The sequence below is a fragment of the Heptranchias perlo genome, chromosome 11 (assembly GCF_035084215.1).
Source record: "Heptranchias perlo isolate sHepPer1 chromosome 11, sHepPer1.hap1, whole genome shotgun sequence".
Classification (NCBI taxonomy): domain Eukaryota; kingdom Metazoa; phylum Chordata; class Chondrichthyes; order Hexanchiformes; family Hexanchidae; genus Heptranchias; species Heptranchias perlo.
The window spans coordinates 75,460,042-75,479,560 of NC_090335.1; the positions used below are offsets into that span (position 1 = coordinate 75,460,042).

The following is a 19,519-nucleotide window of genomic DNA, read 5'->3' on the forward strand; positions in this document are numbered from 1 at the left end:
AGAACAATGTTCTAATGCGGTTGTACCAAACAACAAGTATTTATATAACGATGTTCTAATACAGTCATATCAAATAAACAAGGATGGTACAACCTGTACCTAGGAAGTTTTAAACTGATCAAGCCTGATATCGTAGGGTGCGTGGGCCTCTGTAGCCCCACAAGCTGCTTCTAACTTTAGTGGGACAGTGTTACACTTTATATATCTTTCTGAAGCATAGTTGCTTCTCGTGGCTTAACAACATTAGTCCCATGATGTCGTCTGTCCCGGACATCAACCCCCACCCAAAGAGCCCATTTTTCCAGACATCTTTATCCATTCTATCTATCTTATGGGGGAGGGACATGATCTTATCTTTCTGTGTATTTTGATTGTTCAGATGCAGATATGTAAAATGGTTCATCCTGTATATGCCAATCACAAAAGTTACCTAATTATCTGAACAAAGCTCCTGCAATTAACATAACAGGATTAGTCAATCTCCAGGTCCTGATCCTTTGATTATGCATTTGTTATTTGTTTCTGACAATTGGCCTTCAATGTGTCTGTTTCATAGTTTTATCCTCTCTGCAATATTCTCAATCACTCTGCCTGATATCAGCATATCATTTCCCGTGGGATGCTGGCTCCTGTTGTAACCTCAGAGACACAAGGCTTCACTTTTTAACCCAGTTAAATGCTCAATATATCCACGTGAGACTGTAAAAAATGCACAATAAAACCAAGTGAGACTGTACTAAATGCACAATATATCCACGTGAGACTGTACTAAATGCACAATATATCCACGTGAGACTGTACTAAATGCTCAATATATCCACCTGAGACTGTACTAAATGCACAATATATCCACGTGAGACTGTACTAAATGCTCAATATATCCACGTGAGACTGTACTAAATGCACAATATATCCACTTGAGACTGTACTAAATGCACAATATATCCACATGAAACTGTACTAAATGCACAATATATCCACTTGAGACTGTACTAAATGCACAAATATCCACGTGAGACTGTACTAAATGCACAATATATCCACGTGAGACTGTACTAAATGCACAATATATCCACGTGAAACTGTATTAAATGCTCAATATATCCACATGAAACTGTACTAAATGCACAATATATCCACGTGAGACTGTACTAAATGCTCAATATATCCACTTGAGACTGCACTAAATGCTTAATATATCCACTTGAGACTACTAAATGCTCAATATATCCACTTGAGACTGTACTAAATGCTCAATATATCCAGGTGAGACTGTACTAAGCGCACAATATATCCACATTATATCCACATGAGACTGTATTAAATGCACAATATATCCAGGTGAGACTGTACTAAGCGCACAATATATCCACATGAGACTGTATTAAATGCTCAAACTACCCACGTGAGACTGTACTAAATGCACAATATATCCACGTGAGACTGTATTAAGTGCTCAATTTATCAATATCCCCAGCAGTCACACTACTGGGAGTGTACTACAGACCCCCAAAACAGTCAGAGGGAGATAGAGGAACAAATGTGTCGGCAAATTTCTGAGAAGTGCAAAAATAATAGGGCGGTAATAGTTGGGGATTTCAACTACCCTAATATTAATTGGGATACAAACAGTGTGAATGGTATAGAGGGTGCAGAATTCTTAAATTGCATACAGGACAATTTTTTTAGCCAGTATATAGCAAACCCAACGAGAGGTGGGAGGCAGTTCTGGATTTAGTTCTAGGGTACAGTAGCATAGTGGTTATGTTACTAGACTAGCAATCCAGAGGCCTCGGCACTACAGCCGGGATGTTGTCAGGGCCCATAGCCTTTGCTGTATCTGCTGAAGAGCCGTGACCTGCAGGGCCACGGCTCAAAGGCGGGAAAGTGGGATTAGGCTGGGTGGCTCGTTTCTCAGCAGGCACAGACACGATGGGCCGAATGGCCTCCTTCTGTGCCATAAATTTCTACGATTCTATGATTCCAGGGAAACTAATAACGAATCAAGGCCTAGAACTCACTAAAGTTAATGTAAGCAAGAAAACAGTATAAGAAAACTAATGGCACTAAAGACTGACAAATCCCCAGGACCTGATGGTTTCCACCCCAGGGTTTCAAAGGCAGTAGGTGAGGAAATTGCTTTAGCCACTATCTTCTAAAGCTCCCTCGATTCAGGAATTGTCCCTTTAGATTTGAAAATTGCAAATGTAACTCCATTATTTAAGAAAGGTGATAGAAACCAGGAAATTATAGACCTGTTCGTCTAACATCTGTCGCGGGGAAGTTATTGAAAACTATAATTAAGGACAGTGTGACTCAGCACTTTGAGACATTTGAGCTGATTAGAGAGAGCCAAAATAGATTTCTAAAGGGTAGGTCATGTCTAATAAAACCAATAGATTGTTTTGAAGAAGTAACTAAAGTAGCAGACAGGGGAATATCTATGGATGTAGTTTATATGGACTACCAGAAAGCATTTGATAATGTTCCACCTAAGAGACAGTTAGCTAAAATTAAAGCTCATGGAGTTGAAGGCAAATTATTGAGCTGATCTCCTAGACCTTTTCCTCTTCTCCAATCCTCACTCTCTCACTGTATCAGTGCCCTCACTGCTAGGCTTTTCTGGCCAATGTGTCATATCTGTACCTGTGATAGGTCACGCTCTGGAACGTGACTGATGTTACTGTGGATGCCTGGAGTGTTCATGTCTCCCCCTTTCTCCTTATCTCTACTCTAGGACTAAAATGAGTGAAGTCACCACTAAAAGTCCTTGTTCGCTCCCCTCAGATCACAGTGTTTGTTAAATCGCAGCGTGACATTCAGGAACTTATCGCCAATCTGACAAAAATAGTTTGTCCTTATTTTTCCAGATTCTTGTTTGATTAACTTTGTGAAACTGATAACTACAGACACGATCCTGTATAAAAGCGTAACCATTACCAGCCGCAGACACATCTCCTACCGACAAAATGAAGACTCTTATTATTTTCAGTGTCCTGCTCGCGGTCGCCAGCGCCAAAATCTTTGAAAAATGCAAGTTTGCACTCCTTATAAGCAATTCTAAACTGATGCAATTCACCAAATACTCCGTGGCAGACTGTGAGTAACGCTTTCTCTAATTAAACATTGCTGAATGCACTCGCAGATTGGGGCTGTGGGTTCCTCTTGTAGCTCTCTCACTCAGTGGGTAAGTGCATGTTAGGTTGGTGGGACCGGGGAATGTCTGAACCTGGTCCGGTTTGAGTGAACTGATTTTAGCCAAACTACAATTGCTCTCAGCACCGCTGGAGTAGGGCAAGGAAATTCAGCCAGGGTCCTTACCCTTGATCACTGCCCTCTGACCCATTTTGTGTTATGCTTTGGGGACTTTCCTTGGATTTTTTGACTCTAGTATCTAAGATCACATCCTAGTGAGTCCCAAATACTAATTCCTTTTAAAGATTCTCTTTACAATAGCTTTATAATATTAAAAAATTCAATAATGTGCCCAGGGCAAATAATAGAAAACTCTGGGCAATCAATTTTTAAGCTAATGGAATTATTTGTAGCTGTTAGTATCATAGAATCATAGAAAGGTTATAGCACAGAAGGAGTCCATTTGGCCCATCGAGCCCGTGCCGGCTCTCTGCAAGAGCAATCCAGCTAGTCCCAATCCCCCGCCCTTTCCCCGTAGCGCTGCAAATTTTTTCCCTTCAAGTACTTATCCAATTCCCTTTTTAAAGCTATGATTGAATCTGCCTCCACCACCCTTTCAGGCAGTGCATTCCAGATCCTAACCACTCGCTGCGTAAAAAGGTTTTTCCTCCTGTCACCTTTCGCAAATTAACTTAAATCTGTGTCCTCTGGTTCTCAACCCTTCTGCCAATGGGAAGAGCTTCTCTCTATCTACTCTGTCTAGACCCCACATGATTTTGAACACCTCTATCAAACCTCCTCTCAACCTTCTCTGCTCTAAGGAGAACAACCCCAGCTTCTCCAGTCTCTCCACATAACTGAAGTCCCTCATCACTGGAACCATTGCTTCATCAATGACCTTCCCTCCATCATAAGGTCAGAAATGGGGATGTTCGCTGATGACTGCACAGTGTTCAGTTCCATTCTCAACCCCTCAGATAATGAAGCAGTCCGAGCCTGCATGCAGCAAGACATGGACAACATCCAGGCTTGGGCTCATAAGTGGCAAGTAACATTCGCGCCAGATAAGTGCCAGGCAATGACCATCTCCAACAAGAGAGAGTCTAACCACCTCCCCTTGACATTCAACGGCATTACCATCGCCGAATCCCCCACCATCAACATCCTGGGAGTCACCATTGACCAGAAACTTAACTGGACCAGCCATATAAATACTGTGGCTACGAGAGCAGGTCAGAGGCTGGGTATTCTGCGGCGAGTGACTCACCTCCTGACTCCCCAAAGCCTTTCCACCATCTACAAGGCACAAGTCAGGAGTGTGATGGAATACTCTCCACTTGCCTGGATGAGTGCAGCTCCAACAACACTCAAGAAGCTCGATACCATCCAAGATAAAGCAGCCCGCTTGATTGGCACCCCATCCACCACCCTAAACATTCACTCCCTTCACCACCGGCGCACCATCCACAGGATGCACTGCAGCAACTCGCCAAGGCTTCTTCGACAGCACCTCCCAAACCCGCGACCTCTACCACCTAGAAGGACAAGGGCAGCAGGCGCATGGGAACAACACCATCTGCACGTTCCCCTCCAAGTCACACACCATCCCGACTTGGAAACATATCGCCGTTCCTTCATCGTCGCTGGGTCAAAATCCTGGAACTCCCTTCCTAACAGCACTGTGGGAGAACCGTCACCACACGGACTGCAGCGGTTCAAGAAGGCGGCTCACCACCACCTTCTCGAGGGCAATTAGGGATGGGCAATAAATGCCGGCCTTGCCAGCGACGCCCACATCCCGTGAACGAATAAAAAAAAAAAATCTCTTCTGAACCCTCTCTAAGGCCTTCACATCCTTCCTAAGGTGTGGTGTCCAGAACAGGACACAATATTCCAGTTGTGGCCGAACCAGTGCTTTATATTGGATCGTCATAACTTCCTTACTTTTGTCCTCTATGCCTCTATTTATAAAGCCCAGGATCCCGTATGCTGTTTTAACTGCTTTCTCAACCTGTCCTGCCACCTTCAATAATGTGTGCACATATATCCCCAGGTTTCTCTGTTCCTGCACCCCCGTTAGAAATGTACCCTTTAGTTTATATTGCCTCGCCTCGTTCTTCCTACCAAAATGTATCACTTCGCACATCACTGCGTTAAATTTCATCTGCCTCGTGTCCGCCCATTCCACCAGCCTGTCTATATCCTCTTGAAGTCTATTACTATCCTCTTCACTGTTCACTACACTTCCAAGTTTTGTGTCATCTGCAAATTTTGAAATTGTGCCCTGTACACCCAAGTCCAAGTCATTAATATATACCAAAAAAAGCAGTAGTCCCAGCATTGACCCCTGGGGAACACCACTGTACACCTCCCTCCAGTCCGAAAAACAACCATTCACCACTACTCTCTGTTTCCTGTCACTTAGCCAATTTCATATCCATGCTGCCACTGCTCCCTTTGTTCCACGGGCTTCAACTCTGATGACAAGCCTATTAGGCGGCACTTTATCAAATGCCTTTTGGAAGTGCATATTCACCACATCAACAGCATTGCCCTCTTCGACCCTCTCTGTTACCTCATCAAAAAACTCAATCAGGTTAGTTAAACATGATTTGCCTTTAGCAAATCCGTGCTGGCTTTCCTGAATTAATCCAAACTTGTTCAAATGACTGTTAATTTTGTCCTGGATTATCATTTCTAAAAGTTTCCCGACCACCGAGGTTAAACTGACTGGCCTATAGTTGCTGGGTTTATCCTTACACCCTTTTATGAACAAGGGTGCAACATTTGCAATTCTCCAGTCCTCTGGCACCACCCCCGTATCTAAGGATAATTGCAAGATTATGGCCAGTACCACCTCAATTTCCACCCTTACTTCTCTCAGCAACCAAGATGCATTCCATCCGGACTGGGTACTTACCTACTTTAAGTACAGCCAGCCTTTCTCGTACCTCCTCTTTATCAATTTTTAGGCCATCCAGTAGCTCAATTACCTCCCCTTTTACTGTGACTTTAACAGCATCTTCTTCAAAGTACTCAGTTCCTACCTCAGCCCTACCCTCTGCCTCCATGCGTAGGTCTCCTTTTTGGTCCCTAACTGGCCTTACTACCCTACCCTCTTACCACTACTAGTAAGAGGAGGGGTGGGACCAGTTACGATTTATATGCCTATAGAAGACTCTTGGATTCCCTTTTATGATTGCCGCCAGTCTATTCTCATACTCTCTCTTTGCCCCTCTTATTTCATTTTTCCTTTCCCTCTGAACTTTCTATATTCAGCCTGGTTCTCACTTGTGTTATCAACCTGACATCTGTCATATGCCCCCTTTTTCTGATTCATCTTACCCTCTATGTCTTTTGTCACCCAGGGAGCTCTGGCTTTGGTTGCCCTACCTTTCCCCCTCATGGGAATATACCTAGACTGTACCTGAACCATCTCCTCTTTAAAAGCCGCCCATTGTTCGATTACAGTTTTGCCTGCCAATCTTTGATTCCAATTTACCCGGGCCACATCTGTTCTCAACCCACTGAAATTGGCCCTCCTCCAATCAAGTATTTTTAATCTAGATTGCTCCTTGTCCTTTTCCATAGCTAATCTAAACCTTATGATATTATGATCACTGTTCCCTAAATGTTCCCCCACTGACACTTGCTCCACTTGACCCACCTCATTCCCCGGAACCAGATCTAGCAATGCCCCCTTCCTCTTTGGGCCGGAAACGTACCGATCAAGAAAGTTCTTTTGAACACATTTCAGAAACTCTTCCCCCTCTCTGCCCTTATTGCTATCCCAGTCTATATTAGGATAGTTGAAGTCCCCCCATTATCACTGTGTATGGCTCTTGCACATCTTTGTGATTTCCCTGCAGATTTGCTCCTCTGTATCTTTCCCACTAGTTGGTGGCCTATAGAATACACCCAGTAATATAACGGCACCTCTATTCTTTCTTAACTCTAACCAAATAGATTCTGTCCTTGACCCCTCCAGGACATCCTCTCTCTCCAGCACTGCAATATTCTCCTTAATCAATACAGCCACATCATCCCACCCCCCCACTTTCTTTCCTTCCCTATCTTTCCTGAACACTTTGTATCCAGGAATATTTAGTACCCAATCCTGCCCTTTCTTGAGCCAGGTCATCATATTCCCATGTGGCTATTTGTCCCTGCAGCTCACCAACCTTATTTATCAGGCTTCGTGTGTTTACACTGTCAACCTATCTTAGACCATCTTGTAATCTATCTTAGTCTGATCCTACCTAATACCGTGCTATTTCTTGCTCTAGTGCTTTCTGTCTCTCCCAATCCTTTGTGCTCCTTGTTTCTCCTTTTCAATGCTACATTCTGGTGCCCATCCCCCTGCCAAATTAGTTTAAACCCTCCCCCACAGCACTAATAAATTCCCTGCGAGGACATTGGTCCCAGCTCTGTTGAGGTGCAACCCATCCAGCCTCTACAGGTCCCACCTCCCCCAGAACTCCTCCCAATGCCCCAGTAATCTGAAGCCCTCCCTCCTGCATCATCTCATCAGCCACGCATTCATCTGCTCCATCCTCCTATTTCTATACTCACGAGCGCGTGGCACCAGGAGTAATCCGGAGATTACTGCCTTTGCGGTCCTGCTTATTAATCTCTTTCCTAACTCCTTAAAATCTGCCTGGAGGACCTCAGCCCTCTTTCTACCTATGTCATTGGCACTGATATGGACCACGACCTCTGTTGTTCACCCTCCCCCTTCAGAATGCTCTGCAGATCTATCTCCAGTCTTCAATAATGATGTGGAGATGCCGGTGATGGACTGGGGTTGACAATTGCAAACAATTTTACAACACCAAGTTATAGTCCAACGATTTTATTTGAAATTTACAAGCTTTCGGAGGCTTCCTCCTTCCTCAGGTAAATGTCAGGAACTCCTCGAAGCCTACGCATTTATAAATCACAGAACAATACATGATGATTACAGATAGTCTTTGCAACTGCCCGTTGCCAAGGCAATCACCGTGTTCAGACAGAGAGGTGTTACCTACAGAGCTCCCGAATATACAGTCAACAAAAAAAAACAAACAGAAAAAAAAACAGAGAGAGAGAGGCAGAAACATCCGGAAGGCAGAGAAAGCCAGCAAATGACCTGTTATATTAAAAACAGATAGCTTTTGTTCGCTGGTGGGGTTACGTGTAGCGTGACATGAACCCAAGATCCCGGTTGAGGCCGTCCTCATGGGTGCGGAACTTGGCTATCAATTTCTGCTCGACGATTTTGCGTTGTCGTGTGTCTCGAAGGCCGCCTTGGAGTACGCTTACCCGAAGGTCGGTGGCTGAATGTCCCTGGCTGCTGAAGTGTTCCCCGACTGGGAGGGAACCCTCCTGTCTGGCGATTGTTGCGCGGTGTCCGTTCATCCGTTGTCGCAGCGTCTGCATGGTCTCGCCAATGTACCATGCTCTGGGGCATCCTTTCCTGCAACGTATGAGGTAGACAACGTTGGCCGAGTCACAGGAGTATGAACCGTGCACCTAGTGGGTGGTGTCCTCTCGTGTGATGGTGGTATCTGTGTCGATGATCTGGCATGCCTTGCAGAGGTTACCGTGGCAGGGTTGTGTGGTGTCGTGGACGCTGTTCTCCTGAAAGCTGGGTAATTTGCTGCGAACGATAGTCTGTTTGAGGTTGGGTGGCTGTTTAAAGGCGAGTAGTGGAGGTGTGGGGATGGCCATAGCGAGGTGTTTGTCGTCATTGATGACATGTTGAAGGCTGCGGAGAACATGGCGTAGTTTCTCCGCTCCGGGGAAGTACTGGACGATGAAGGGTACTCTGTTGGTTGCGTCCCGTGTTAGTCTTCTGAGGAGAGAAACACACCCGGACGTCCTATCGTATCAGACAACGGAACCCTGTGTGAGAACCTCTCTGGATACATCGAGGGCATCCTGAAACCCATCGTATAGGGAACCCCCAGCTTCTGTCGCGACACTACAGACTTCCTACAAAAACTCAGTACCCACGGACCTGTTGAACCAGGAAGACTTCTCACCACGATGGACGTCTCGGCACTCTACACCAGTATCCCCCATGATGACGGCATCGCTGCGACAGCATCAATACTCAGCACCAACAACAGCCAATCTCCGGACGCCATCCTACAACTCATCCGCTTCATCCTGGATCACAATGTCTTCACCTTCGATAACCAGTTCTTTACCCAAACACACGGAACAGCCATGGGGACCAAATTTGCACCCCAATACGCCAACATTTTCATGCACAAGTTCGAGCAGAACTTCTTCACTGCACAGGACCTCCAACCAACGCTATACACCAGATACATCGACGACATTTTCTTTCTATGGACCCACGGCGAAGAATCACTAAAGAGACTACACGATAACATCAACAAGTTCCATCCCAGCATCAAGCTCACCATGGACTACTCCTCAGAATCAGTTTCTTTCTTGGACACACGAATCTCCATCAAAGACGGGCACCTCAGCACCTCACTCTACCGCAAGCCCACGGACAACCTCACGATGCTCCACTTTTCCAGCTTCCACCCTAACCACGTCAAAGAGGCCATCCCCTATGGACAGGCCCTGCGAATACACAGGGTCTGCTCAGACGAGGAGGAACGCGATGGACACCTACAGACGCTGAAAGACGCCCTAGTAAGAACGGGATATGACGCTCGACTCATCGATCGACAGTTCCGACGGGCCACAGCGAAAAATCGCATAGACCTCCTCAGATGACTAACACGGGACGCAACCAACAGAGTACCCTTCGTCGTCCAGTACTTCCCCGGAGCGGAGAAACTACGCCATGTTCTCCGCAGCCTTCAACATGTCATCAATGACGATGAACACCTCGCTATGGCCATCCCCACACCTCCACTACTCGCCTTTAAACAGCCACCCAACCTTAAACAGACTATCGTTCGCAGCAAATTACCCAGCTTTCAGGAGAACAGCGTCCACGACACCACACAACCCTGCCACGGTAACCTCTGCAAGACATGCCAGATCATCGACACAGATACCACCATCACACGAGAGGACACCACCCACCAGGTGCACAGTTCATACTCCTGTGACTCGGCCAACGTTGTCTACCTCATACGTTGCAGGAAAGGATGCCCCAGAGCATGGTACATTGGCGAGACCATGCAGACGCTGCGACAACGGATGAACGGACACCGCGCAACAATCGCCAGACAGGAGGGTTCCCTCCCAGTCGGGGAACACTTCAGCAGCCGGGGACATTCAGCCACCGACCTTCGGGTAAGCATACTCCAAGGCGGCCTTCGAGACACACGACAACGCAAAATCGTCGAGCAGAAATTGATAGCCAAGTTCCGCACCCATGAGGACGGCCTCAACCGGGATCTTGGGTTCATGTCACGCTACACGTAACCCCACCAGTGAACAAAAGCTATCTGTTTTTAATATAACGGGTCATTTGCTGGCTTTCTCTGCCTTCCGGATGTTTCTGCCTCTCTCTCTCTGTTTTTTTTTCTGTTTGTTTTTTTTTGTTGACTGTATATTCGGGGGCTCTGTAGGTAACACCTCTCTGTCTGAACACGGTGATTGCCTTGGCAACGGGCAGTTGCAAAGACTATCTGTAATCATCATGTATTGTTCTGTGATTTATAAATGCGTAGGCTTCGAGGAGTTCCTGACATTTACCTGAGGAAGGAGGAAGCCTCCGAAAGCTTGTAAATTTCAAATAAAATCGTTGGACTATAACTTGGTGTTGTAAAATTGTTTACAACAGTCTTCAATAAGGGATAGAACATCACAACAGTCCTCGATCCCTAAAAACGAATATAGGCTAAGGTTGTGTTGATGGATCTTGTGCCTGAATTAGAGGGACAGTTACAAGACCAAAACAAAACAGAACTGCTTCATATTTGTCACAAATACACGTGGGTAGATGTCTAACAAGGATGGGATTGGTTGTCTGTGATGCTCGCTATGAGACAATAGATTTCCAACTCTCGCAGTCTGGGCTCAACCTAGATAATAGCTAATAGGTGCCCATGAACTGAACCTCTGCAAGAGTCAGCACCACCAGGAGAACAGGAGAGACAATCAGCAAAAGTCCCACCTTGTACACTGCTCCAATTCCCACAATTACTGCCTTCAGATAAACAGACTGTAGATAAGTGAGTGTCAGTAACCTGATCTGGCGGCTAGTTCCCTCTTTCATTCTTTCTCTCTCTTTGGTCCCCTCATTTTCATGAGAAGCTCCGAGGAAATTCACCTCCGAAGTTTCTGCAAAGACAAACATCACTGTCGGCTGTCTCCAGTCTATAAGTGATATTTATGTTTGTTGCATGTTCCAAACTACATTGTGTTTTTAATTTTAATTCTAGGGGCGTGCATGGCTTACTACGAGAGTCGTTACAACACACTTGCAGTTCATTATGACAAAGGCAGAAATGGAAAGATCTGGTCAGCAGACGATGGGATTTTTTAGATCAACAGTTATTGGTGGTGTAAAGATGACAAGTATCCAAATGCTGCAAATGGCTGTGGGGTGAACTGTCGTGGTACATATAATCATAGAATCTTACAGCACAGAAGGCCGCCATTCGGCCCATCGTGCTTGTACCAGCTCTTTGAAAGAGCTATCTAATTAGTCCCGCCTCAATTCCTCTTTCCCCGTAGCCCTGCAATTTTCTCTCCTTCAAGTATTTATCTAATTCCCTTTTGAAAGTGACTAGTGAATCTGCTTCCACCACCCTTTCAGGCTGTGCATTCCCGATCATAAAAACTCACTGCATGAAAAATAAATCTCCTCCTGAACCAACACAATATTAATCTCAGGTCAGGTTTAGTTCCTCTCCCATATCCCTGTCCAGTGGTCTACACATTCCTGGAAGACACACAGGCTGGTGACTGATCCCACTCCTCTTTGTGTCAAGTATCAGCTTGGCTCAGTTGACAACATTGTTGTCTCTACAGCAGAAGGTCAAAGGTCACTCCAGGACTTGTGCGCACAATCTAGGCCGATGGTTCAGTACAGTACTGAGGGAGTGCCGCAACGTAAGAGGTTCTGTCCTTTGAATGAGCCTCTTCAGGTGGATGTTAAAGTTCACCATGTTACCAGTGAAGAATAACATAAGAACATTAGAAATAGGAGCAGGAGTAGGCCATAGGGCCCCTCGAGCCTGCTTCGCCATTGAATAAGATCATGGCTGATCTTTGGCCTCAACTCCACTTTCCCTCCCGATCCCCATATCCCTTGATTTCCCTTGAGTCCAAAAATCTATCCATCTCAGTGTTGAATATACTCAATGACTCAGCATCCACAGCCCTCTGCGGTAGAGAATTACAAAGATCCACAGACCCCTGAGTGAAGAAATTCCCCCTCATCTCCATCTTAAATGGCCGACCCTTTATCCTGAGACTATGCCCCCTAGTTCTAGACTTGCCAGCCAAGGGAAACAACCTCTCAGTATCTACACTGTCAAGCCCTCTCAGAATCTTATATGTCTCAATGAGATCACCTCTCATTCTTCTAATCTCCAGAGAATATAGGCCCATTCTATTCAATCTCTCCTCATAGGACAACCCTCTCATCCCAGGAATCAATCTAGTGAACCTTTGTTGCACCGCCTCTAAGGCAAGTATATCCTTCCTTCGATAAGGAGACCAAAACTGTACACATTACTCCAAGTGAGGTCTCACCAAAGCCCTGTACAACTGTAGCAAGACTTCCTTACTCTTGCACTCCAACCCCCTTGCAATAAAGGCCAACATGCCATTTGCCTTCCTAATTGCTTGCTTTACCTGCACGCTAACTTTTTGTGTTTCTTGTACGAGGACACCCAAATCTCTCTGAACACCAACAGTTAATAGTTTCTCACCACTTAAAAAATATACTGCTTTTCAATTCTTCCTTCCAAAGTGAATAGCCTCACATTTCCCCACATTATATTCCATCTGCCACCTTCTTGCCCACTCACTTAATCTGTCTTTTTCCCTTTGCAGACTTTTTTTGTCCTCCTCACAACCTACATTCGCACCTACCTGTATCATCAGCAAACTTGGATACATTACACTTCGTCCCTTCATTTAAGTCATTAATATAGATTGTAAATAGCTGAGGCCCAAGCACTAATCCTTGTGGCACCCCACTCGTTACAGCCTGCCAACCTGAAAATGACCCATTTATCCCTACTCTCTGTTTTCTGTCCGTTAACCAATCTGCTATCCATGCTAATATATTATCCCGAATTTCATGAGCCCTTATCTTGCATAGCAACCTCTTATATGGCACCTTATCGAATGCCTTTTGGAAATCTAAATATTCTACATCCACTGGTTCCCCTTTATCTACCCTGCTAGTTACATCCTCAAAAAACTCTAATAAATTTGTCAAACACGATTTCCCTTTCATAAACTCATCTTGACTCTGCCTAATCATATTATGATTTTCTAAGTGCTCTGTTACAACTTCCTTAATGATGGATTCTAGCATTTTCCTGATGACTGATGTCAGGCTAACTGGCCTGTAGTTCCTTGTTTTCTCTCTCCCTCCTTTCTTGAATAGCGATGTTACATTTTCTACCTTCCAATCCGCTGGGACCGTTCTAAAATCTAGGGAATTATGGAAGATCATAACCAATGCATCCACTATCTCTGCAGCCACTTCTTTTAGAACCCTGGGATGTAGGCCATCAGGTCCAGGGGATTTATCGACTTTTACTCCCATTAATTTGTCTGGTACTTTTTCTCTACTGATATTAATTGTTTTAAGTTCCTCACTCTCATTTGCCCCTTGGTTCCCCACTATTTTTGATATGTTTTTTGTGTCTTCTACTGTGAAGACAGATACAAAATATTTGTTTAACGTCTCTGCCATTTCCTTATTCCCCATTATAATTTCTCCTGTCTCAGCCTCTAAGGGACCAACATTTACCCTTGTTATTTCTTAACTCCATCCATACTGATTCTCATTCCTGATCTTCCAAGCCAAGATCCTTTCTCACTACTTTCCTTATGTCATCCTTTATTATCAGGGCTACCTGCCCCCCTCCTTTTCCATTCTGTCTGTCTTTCCGAAACGTCAAGTACCCTGGAATATTTAGTTCCCAACCTTGGTCACCTTGCAACCACATCCCTGTAATGGCTATTACATCAAACCCATTTATCTCCATTTCTGCCACTAATTCGTCTAACTTGTTACGAATGCTTCGTGCATTCAGATAAAGAGCCTTTAATTTTAACTTTTTACCATTTTTCCCTGATTTGACCTTATTCGTTGATGCACTATTTCTGTTTAGCTCCCTGTCTCTTCCTGTCACACTCTGCTTATCTTTACCCAAATCGCTACACTGCTCTATTGCCTTGTTTTTTCTCTTTAGATTTCTAAATTTCCTCTTACCTGACCCCGCCCTGACCCCTCCCCCCTCACTTTTTAGTTTAAAGCCCTATCTACAGCTCTAGTTATTTGATTCGCCAGGACACTGGTCCCAGCCCGGTTTAAGTGGAGCCTGTCCCAACGGAACAGCTCCCTCTTTCCCCAGTCCTGGTGCCAGTTCCCCAAGAATCAAAACCCCCTCCTCCAGCACCACTCTCTGATCTGTTTGTCTTTATGCCAATTTGCGTGTGGCTCAGGTAGTAATCCAGAGATTATTAGCCTTGAGGTTCTGCTTATTAATTTAGATCCTAGCTCCTTGAACTCCCTCAGCAGAACCTCATTCTTAGTTCTACCTCTGTCGTTGGTTCCTATGTGGACCATGATAACTGGATCCTCCCCCTCGTGCTCCAAGTTCTTATCCAGCCACGAGGAGATATCCTTAACCCTGGCACCGGGCAGGCACACAGCCTTTGGAACTTTCTGTTGTGGCTGCAGAGAACAGTATCTATCCGCTTGACTATAATATCCCTACCACTACCACATTCCTTTTTACTCCCCCTTCTTGAATGGCCTCCTGTACCAGTGGTCACCATCGGTGCCGTGGTCAGTTTGCCCATCCTCCCTGCAGTCCTCGTTCTCATCCATACAGGTAGCAAGTACCTCGTACCTGTTGGACAAGGTCAAGGGCTGAGGCTTCTCCATCACTACAACCTGGGTCCCGATACCTGCCTGACTCACAATCACACTCTCCTGTCCCTGACCACTGACTAACTCTAAAGTACTCCTAAACCTAAGGGGTGTGACTGCCTCCTGGGACAAAATGTCCAGGTAACTTTTCTTCTTCCTGATGCATCGCAATGTCCTCAGCTCGGAGGAGTGCGGCATTCTCCTGGGGGCCAGTTTCACTTTTATATCCTAAGCCGAAAAATGGGTGATAGAGAATCGGCAGATTATTTTACACCTTATCCATAAATAGGAAAAGAAAATCGAACACAGTGTAAAACAAGTCGATTCATTAACACTCGGTTTTTGTCACTCGATAAAAGTGAACGTTAACTGCCTTGGTGGCCTGGCCAACACTCTTCCCTCAACCAACAAAACGTAGACCCTAGTCCCCCATTTTGCCGCATATTAAACACCAAACGCCTTCCATCCTAGGCCTTTCTAACTGACTCTGTGTCGGAACACACCTCACACATGACAGATTAACTGTTCATGTTTTGTCATTGCTGCTTGTGGACCTTGCTTTGCCCACAGAGGCTGACATGTTCACCCACATTGCATTAGTGTGACTGCATCTCAAGTCGATTCAATGGGCGTGAAATACAGACATTAATGGCCCCCCCCCAGGTTAGAATCCCCGGACCCTAATCCCACATACTGCAGCATTTAATGCTCCCACTACCCTGCACCCATAGGCCTAGACCTTTCTAACTCTATCGAACACACCTCAGAAATCAACATTGATTCTAATATCACATTTCTTCTCTCACTGCAGAATTCCTGTCCAATGACTTGCAACCTGACATTGATTGCGCAGCAAAAATAGTGAAGCAACAAGGAAAGGAGGCCTGGTATGTTAAAGCCGCGATCTTTTCCCTTTCTGTTTAAATGTTCAGGGGGCAGTGAGGGATGTGATATAGAGAGTGTTATAATGAGGGATGTGTTATAGAGAGTGTTTTAATGAGGGGTGTGTTATAGAGAGTGTTATAATGAGGGGTGTGTTATAGAGAGTGTTTTAATGAGGGGTGTGTTATAGAGAGTGTTTTAATGAGGGGTGTGTTATAGAGAGTGTTTTAATGAGGGGTGTGTTATAGAGAGTGTTATAATGAGGGGTGTGTTATAGAGAGTGTTTTAATGAGGGGTGTGTTATAGAGAGTGTTTTAATGAGGGGTGTGTTATAGAGAGTGTTTTAATGAGGGGTGTGTTATAGAGAGTGTTTTAATGAGGGGTGTGTTATCAAGAGTGTTGCAGTGAGTGTGTGTTACAGAGATTGTTACAGTGAGGTGAATTATAGAGAGTGTTACAGTGAGGTGTGTTACAGAGAGTGTTACAGTGAGGTGAATTATAGAGAGTTTTACAGTGAGGTGTGTTATCGAGAGTGTTACAGTGAGGTATGTTATAGAGAGTGTTACAGTGAGGTATGTTATAGAGAGTGTTACAGTGATTGGTCCTATCCAATATCAGGTTGAATGTGTTTTTTTCCTTTATGGGGCCCTGGACTTTGTGCCCGAAATTTGCTCCTTTTGCGCATGTTTTATAACGGGATAATCTGTTGATGCCCAGGATAATTTTTTATACAGGCCTCAAATTGGTAGCAGGCACACACACTAGAAATGGCACTTGAGAGAGGTAAATGGGGGCTGCTGTACCCTAGTGAGAGTCAGTAACTTCAGGAGAGGAAGGGAGGAAGCTTTGATGGGGGGGGAGTTGTTATCTCAATCCCTCACGTCAATAAATAATAAATAAAACTGTTGCTCCAGCTCTTGTGATTCTCTCTGACTGTTCTCTTGTGGCGCCTTCTCTTATTTTGCAGGACCAGCTGGGTTAATTACTGCAAGGGGAAACCGATCGAATAGATAGTTCTGCATTGCTGAGGCGCATTAAAAATAATCACAAGCAAATATCAAACCTCAAGTGTTTCATTCCTGTTGAGCAATCAAGATAATTCCGGGTGTGAGGAATTCAATTGACAGTGAAATGTTGATGAAGTTGGGATCCAGTTTTTAGAAGGGTGGAGACATTGAGGTGATTTGAAAGTTGAAAGTTTATGAAAGGAACAGACACAATTCACCCGGGCAAGTTGTTCAACATGGAAAATGGTTTAAATCCCAGAAGTTAAGACTAAGAATGGAAGTTGTGGATGTGTTTTCACCCAAAGAGTAATCAACTTGTGGAATAAGTTGACCGGGGAAGGTCACTGAAGGTGACTGTGTAATTGGGGCTCAAGAAATAATTGGATGTGTTTCTGGAGAGAACGGGTTGAGGGCTTGTTGGACCTCAAGACATTTTACTGTTCCTAAAAAATCTTGAAAATCCTCGGCCTTGCCAGCCCACTCCTGCTGCCGGAGTGAGTCTTTCACTATTGAGGTAGTAGCGAGGCACTGAGATCAAACGGAGAACCGTTATCACTGTTCTCTAGTTAAAAACAGTCAAATATACACACTAACACAATGAAGCAACAGATTAATGTATTTAACATTAAACAGGTAAATGAACAGTAGCCAGTATAAACAGTGGCCCTGTTTATTGTAAGTCAAAAAGTGTGAGAAACAGACCAGCAGGACATATGGACAGGGTGAGGACCATCACTGCGATAAGAGTTCTGTACACTAATGCACGTAACATAAGGAATAAAACAAGTGAGTTAGAAGCACAAATCCAGCTCAAAGGTAGTAGCCATTACAGAGACATGGCTACAACATGAGCATGATTGAGAGCTAAATATTCCAGGTTGAATGGCGGAACAGGCTCGAGGAGCTGACTGACTGACTCTTGTTCCTAGGTTCCTATATTCCTACCCCTTATTTTTAAAGGACATTGGATGCTGCCTCAGACACAGGCCACAGAACACACAGGGACAAAGTTCGGTATGATGTGAGACCTTTCTAGTTATGTAGAACATTGTTGTGGCTTTTTTGACTGACTCTACTCCCAGGTTTTTTCGAAGACATCAGAAGAGCATCATCAAATACCACGTTTTGTCCCAGTTTGGTGACGAGGTGGAATAAAGCTTCGACCCTCAAAGGCCCAGTTTTAACCCATTCAGTGCTGACATCTTGCTTGAAGCGGGAGAACCTGACCTGGTGGTTTGTTGCGAACACTCCAGGCTCAACTTAGTCTGGACATTGCTTGTTTGGAGAAAATATTAAAGTGGGACATACAGGGGTACGGGGCACTGCAAGAACACAACGCTCTCTCAGAACTTACAATCCCACCTGCACAAAACATTGGGAGGGGACCACACGCACTCCGAGATAAGAAAAAGCACTGATTGCAACATGCAACATGGGAAATTTCATTTCTCTCCGACCCCCTTAGGCGATCAAAAGGAATCCAAGAGATCACACTGTTCCTGATCGTTCTAATGCTGCACCTGCCTTTTGCACAAGGTGATCTCCACCCCAGCCAGAAACAGGTCCATGCATACATCTAGATGTTTATTCTTTTCTGTACATGTAAATAGATGTTTATGTTAGGTCCTGAGACCGTTGTGGTGGAGCCTCTTTGCGTTTTTGGTGTGTTGAGCTCATAATACCTAATGTAAAATCAAAAGTGATGGTCATGGAGCAGGTGATGTAATGGTCCTTTTAGCTGAGCTTAAAAGTGAGACCATTGTAATGTGATGTTGGAAGGAGAAGAGAGAGAGAAGGTTGAGCTTAACTGGCTGTAATGTGCATTCTTCTGTAGCAGCATCTTGTGTAAATCCTGGTGTTGGCCATGAGTGTATCTGTTCATCTAACTCTTCATAAACCTCCGAATGTTTGGCTCTGTGTTTTGAACTCATTCTTGGTATATCGGCACAGGATTGCAGTCTCTGTCTACATTATTACGAAAAAAAATCCCCAACAATGTTCCACGTAACTAGAAAGGTCTCTCATCATACCTAACTTCATCCCTGTGTGTTCTGTGGCCAGTGTCTGAGGCAGCGTCCAATGTCCTTTAAAAATAGGGGGTGGGAATATAGGAACATAGGAACAGGAGTAGGCCAATCAGCCCCACGAGCCTGTTCCACCATTCATTGAGATCATGGCTAATCTGTATCCTAAAACCATTCTCCCACCTTGGCTCCATATCCCTTAATACCCTTGGCTAGCAAAAATCTATTGATCTCAGATTTAAAGTTATTAATTGAGCTAGCATCCACTGCTTTTTGTAGGAGAGAGTTCCACACTTCTACCACCATTTGCGTGAAGAAGTGTTTCCTATCTTCTCTCCTCAATGGCCTGGCTCTGAGTTTAAGGTTATGTCCCCTTATCCTAGACTCCCCCACTCGCGGAAAAAGTTTCTTTCTGTCTATCCTATCAATTCCTT

General features: G+C 44.7%; 1 protein-coding gene and 1 pseudogene across 2 annotated transcripts in view; both read left to right on the top strand.

The window, feature by feature from the left end:
- LOC137327528 (lysozyme C-2-like) overlaps positions 1-14,497 on the top strand; it is a 71,026-nt pseudogene extending 56,529 nt beyond the window's left edge.
- The window catches only part of hspa13 (heat shock protein 70 family, member 13), a 97,641-nt gene extending 78,625 nt beyond the window's left edge, over positions 1-19,016 (top strand). The window contains exons 6-7 of one of the 2 annotated variants that reach the window (XM_067993387.1): positions 15,984-16,059; positions 17,991-19,016. In XM_067993387.1, the coding sequence (XP_067849488.1) occupies positions 15,984-16,034 (51 nt within the window). In that variant the 3' untranslated portion in view covers positions 16,035-16,059; positions 17,991-19,016. Of the gene's footprint in view, positions 1-15,983; positions 16,060-17,021; positions 17,952-17,990 lie in introns of those variants that run through there. The other variant, XM_067993386.1, reaches the window with a different exon arrangement.
- Positions 19,017-19,519: the final 503 nt, after the last annotated feature.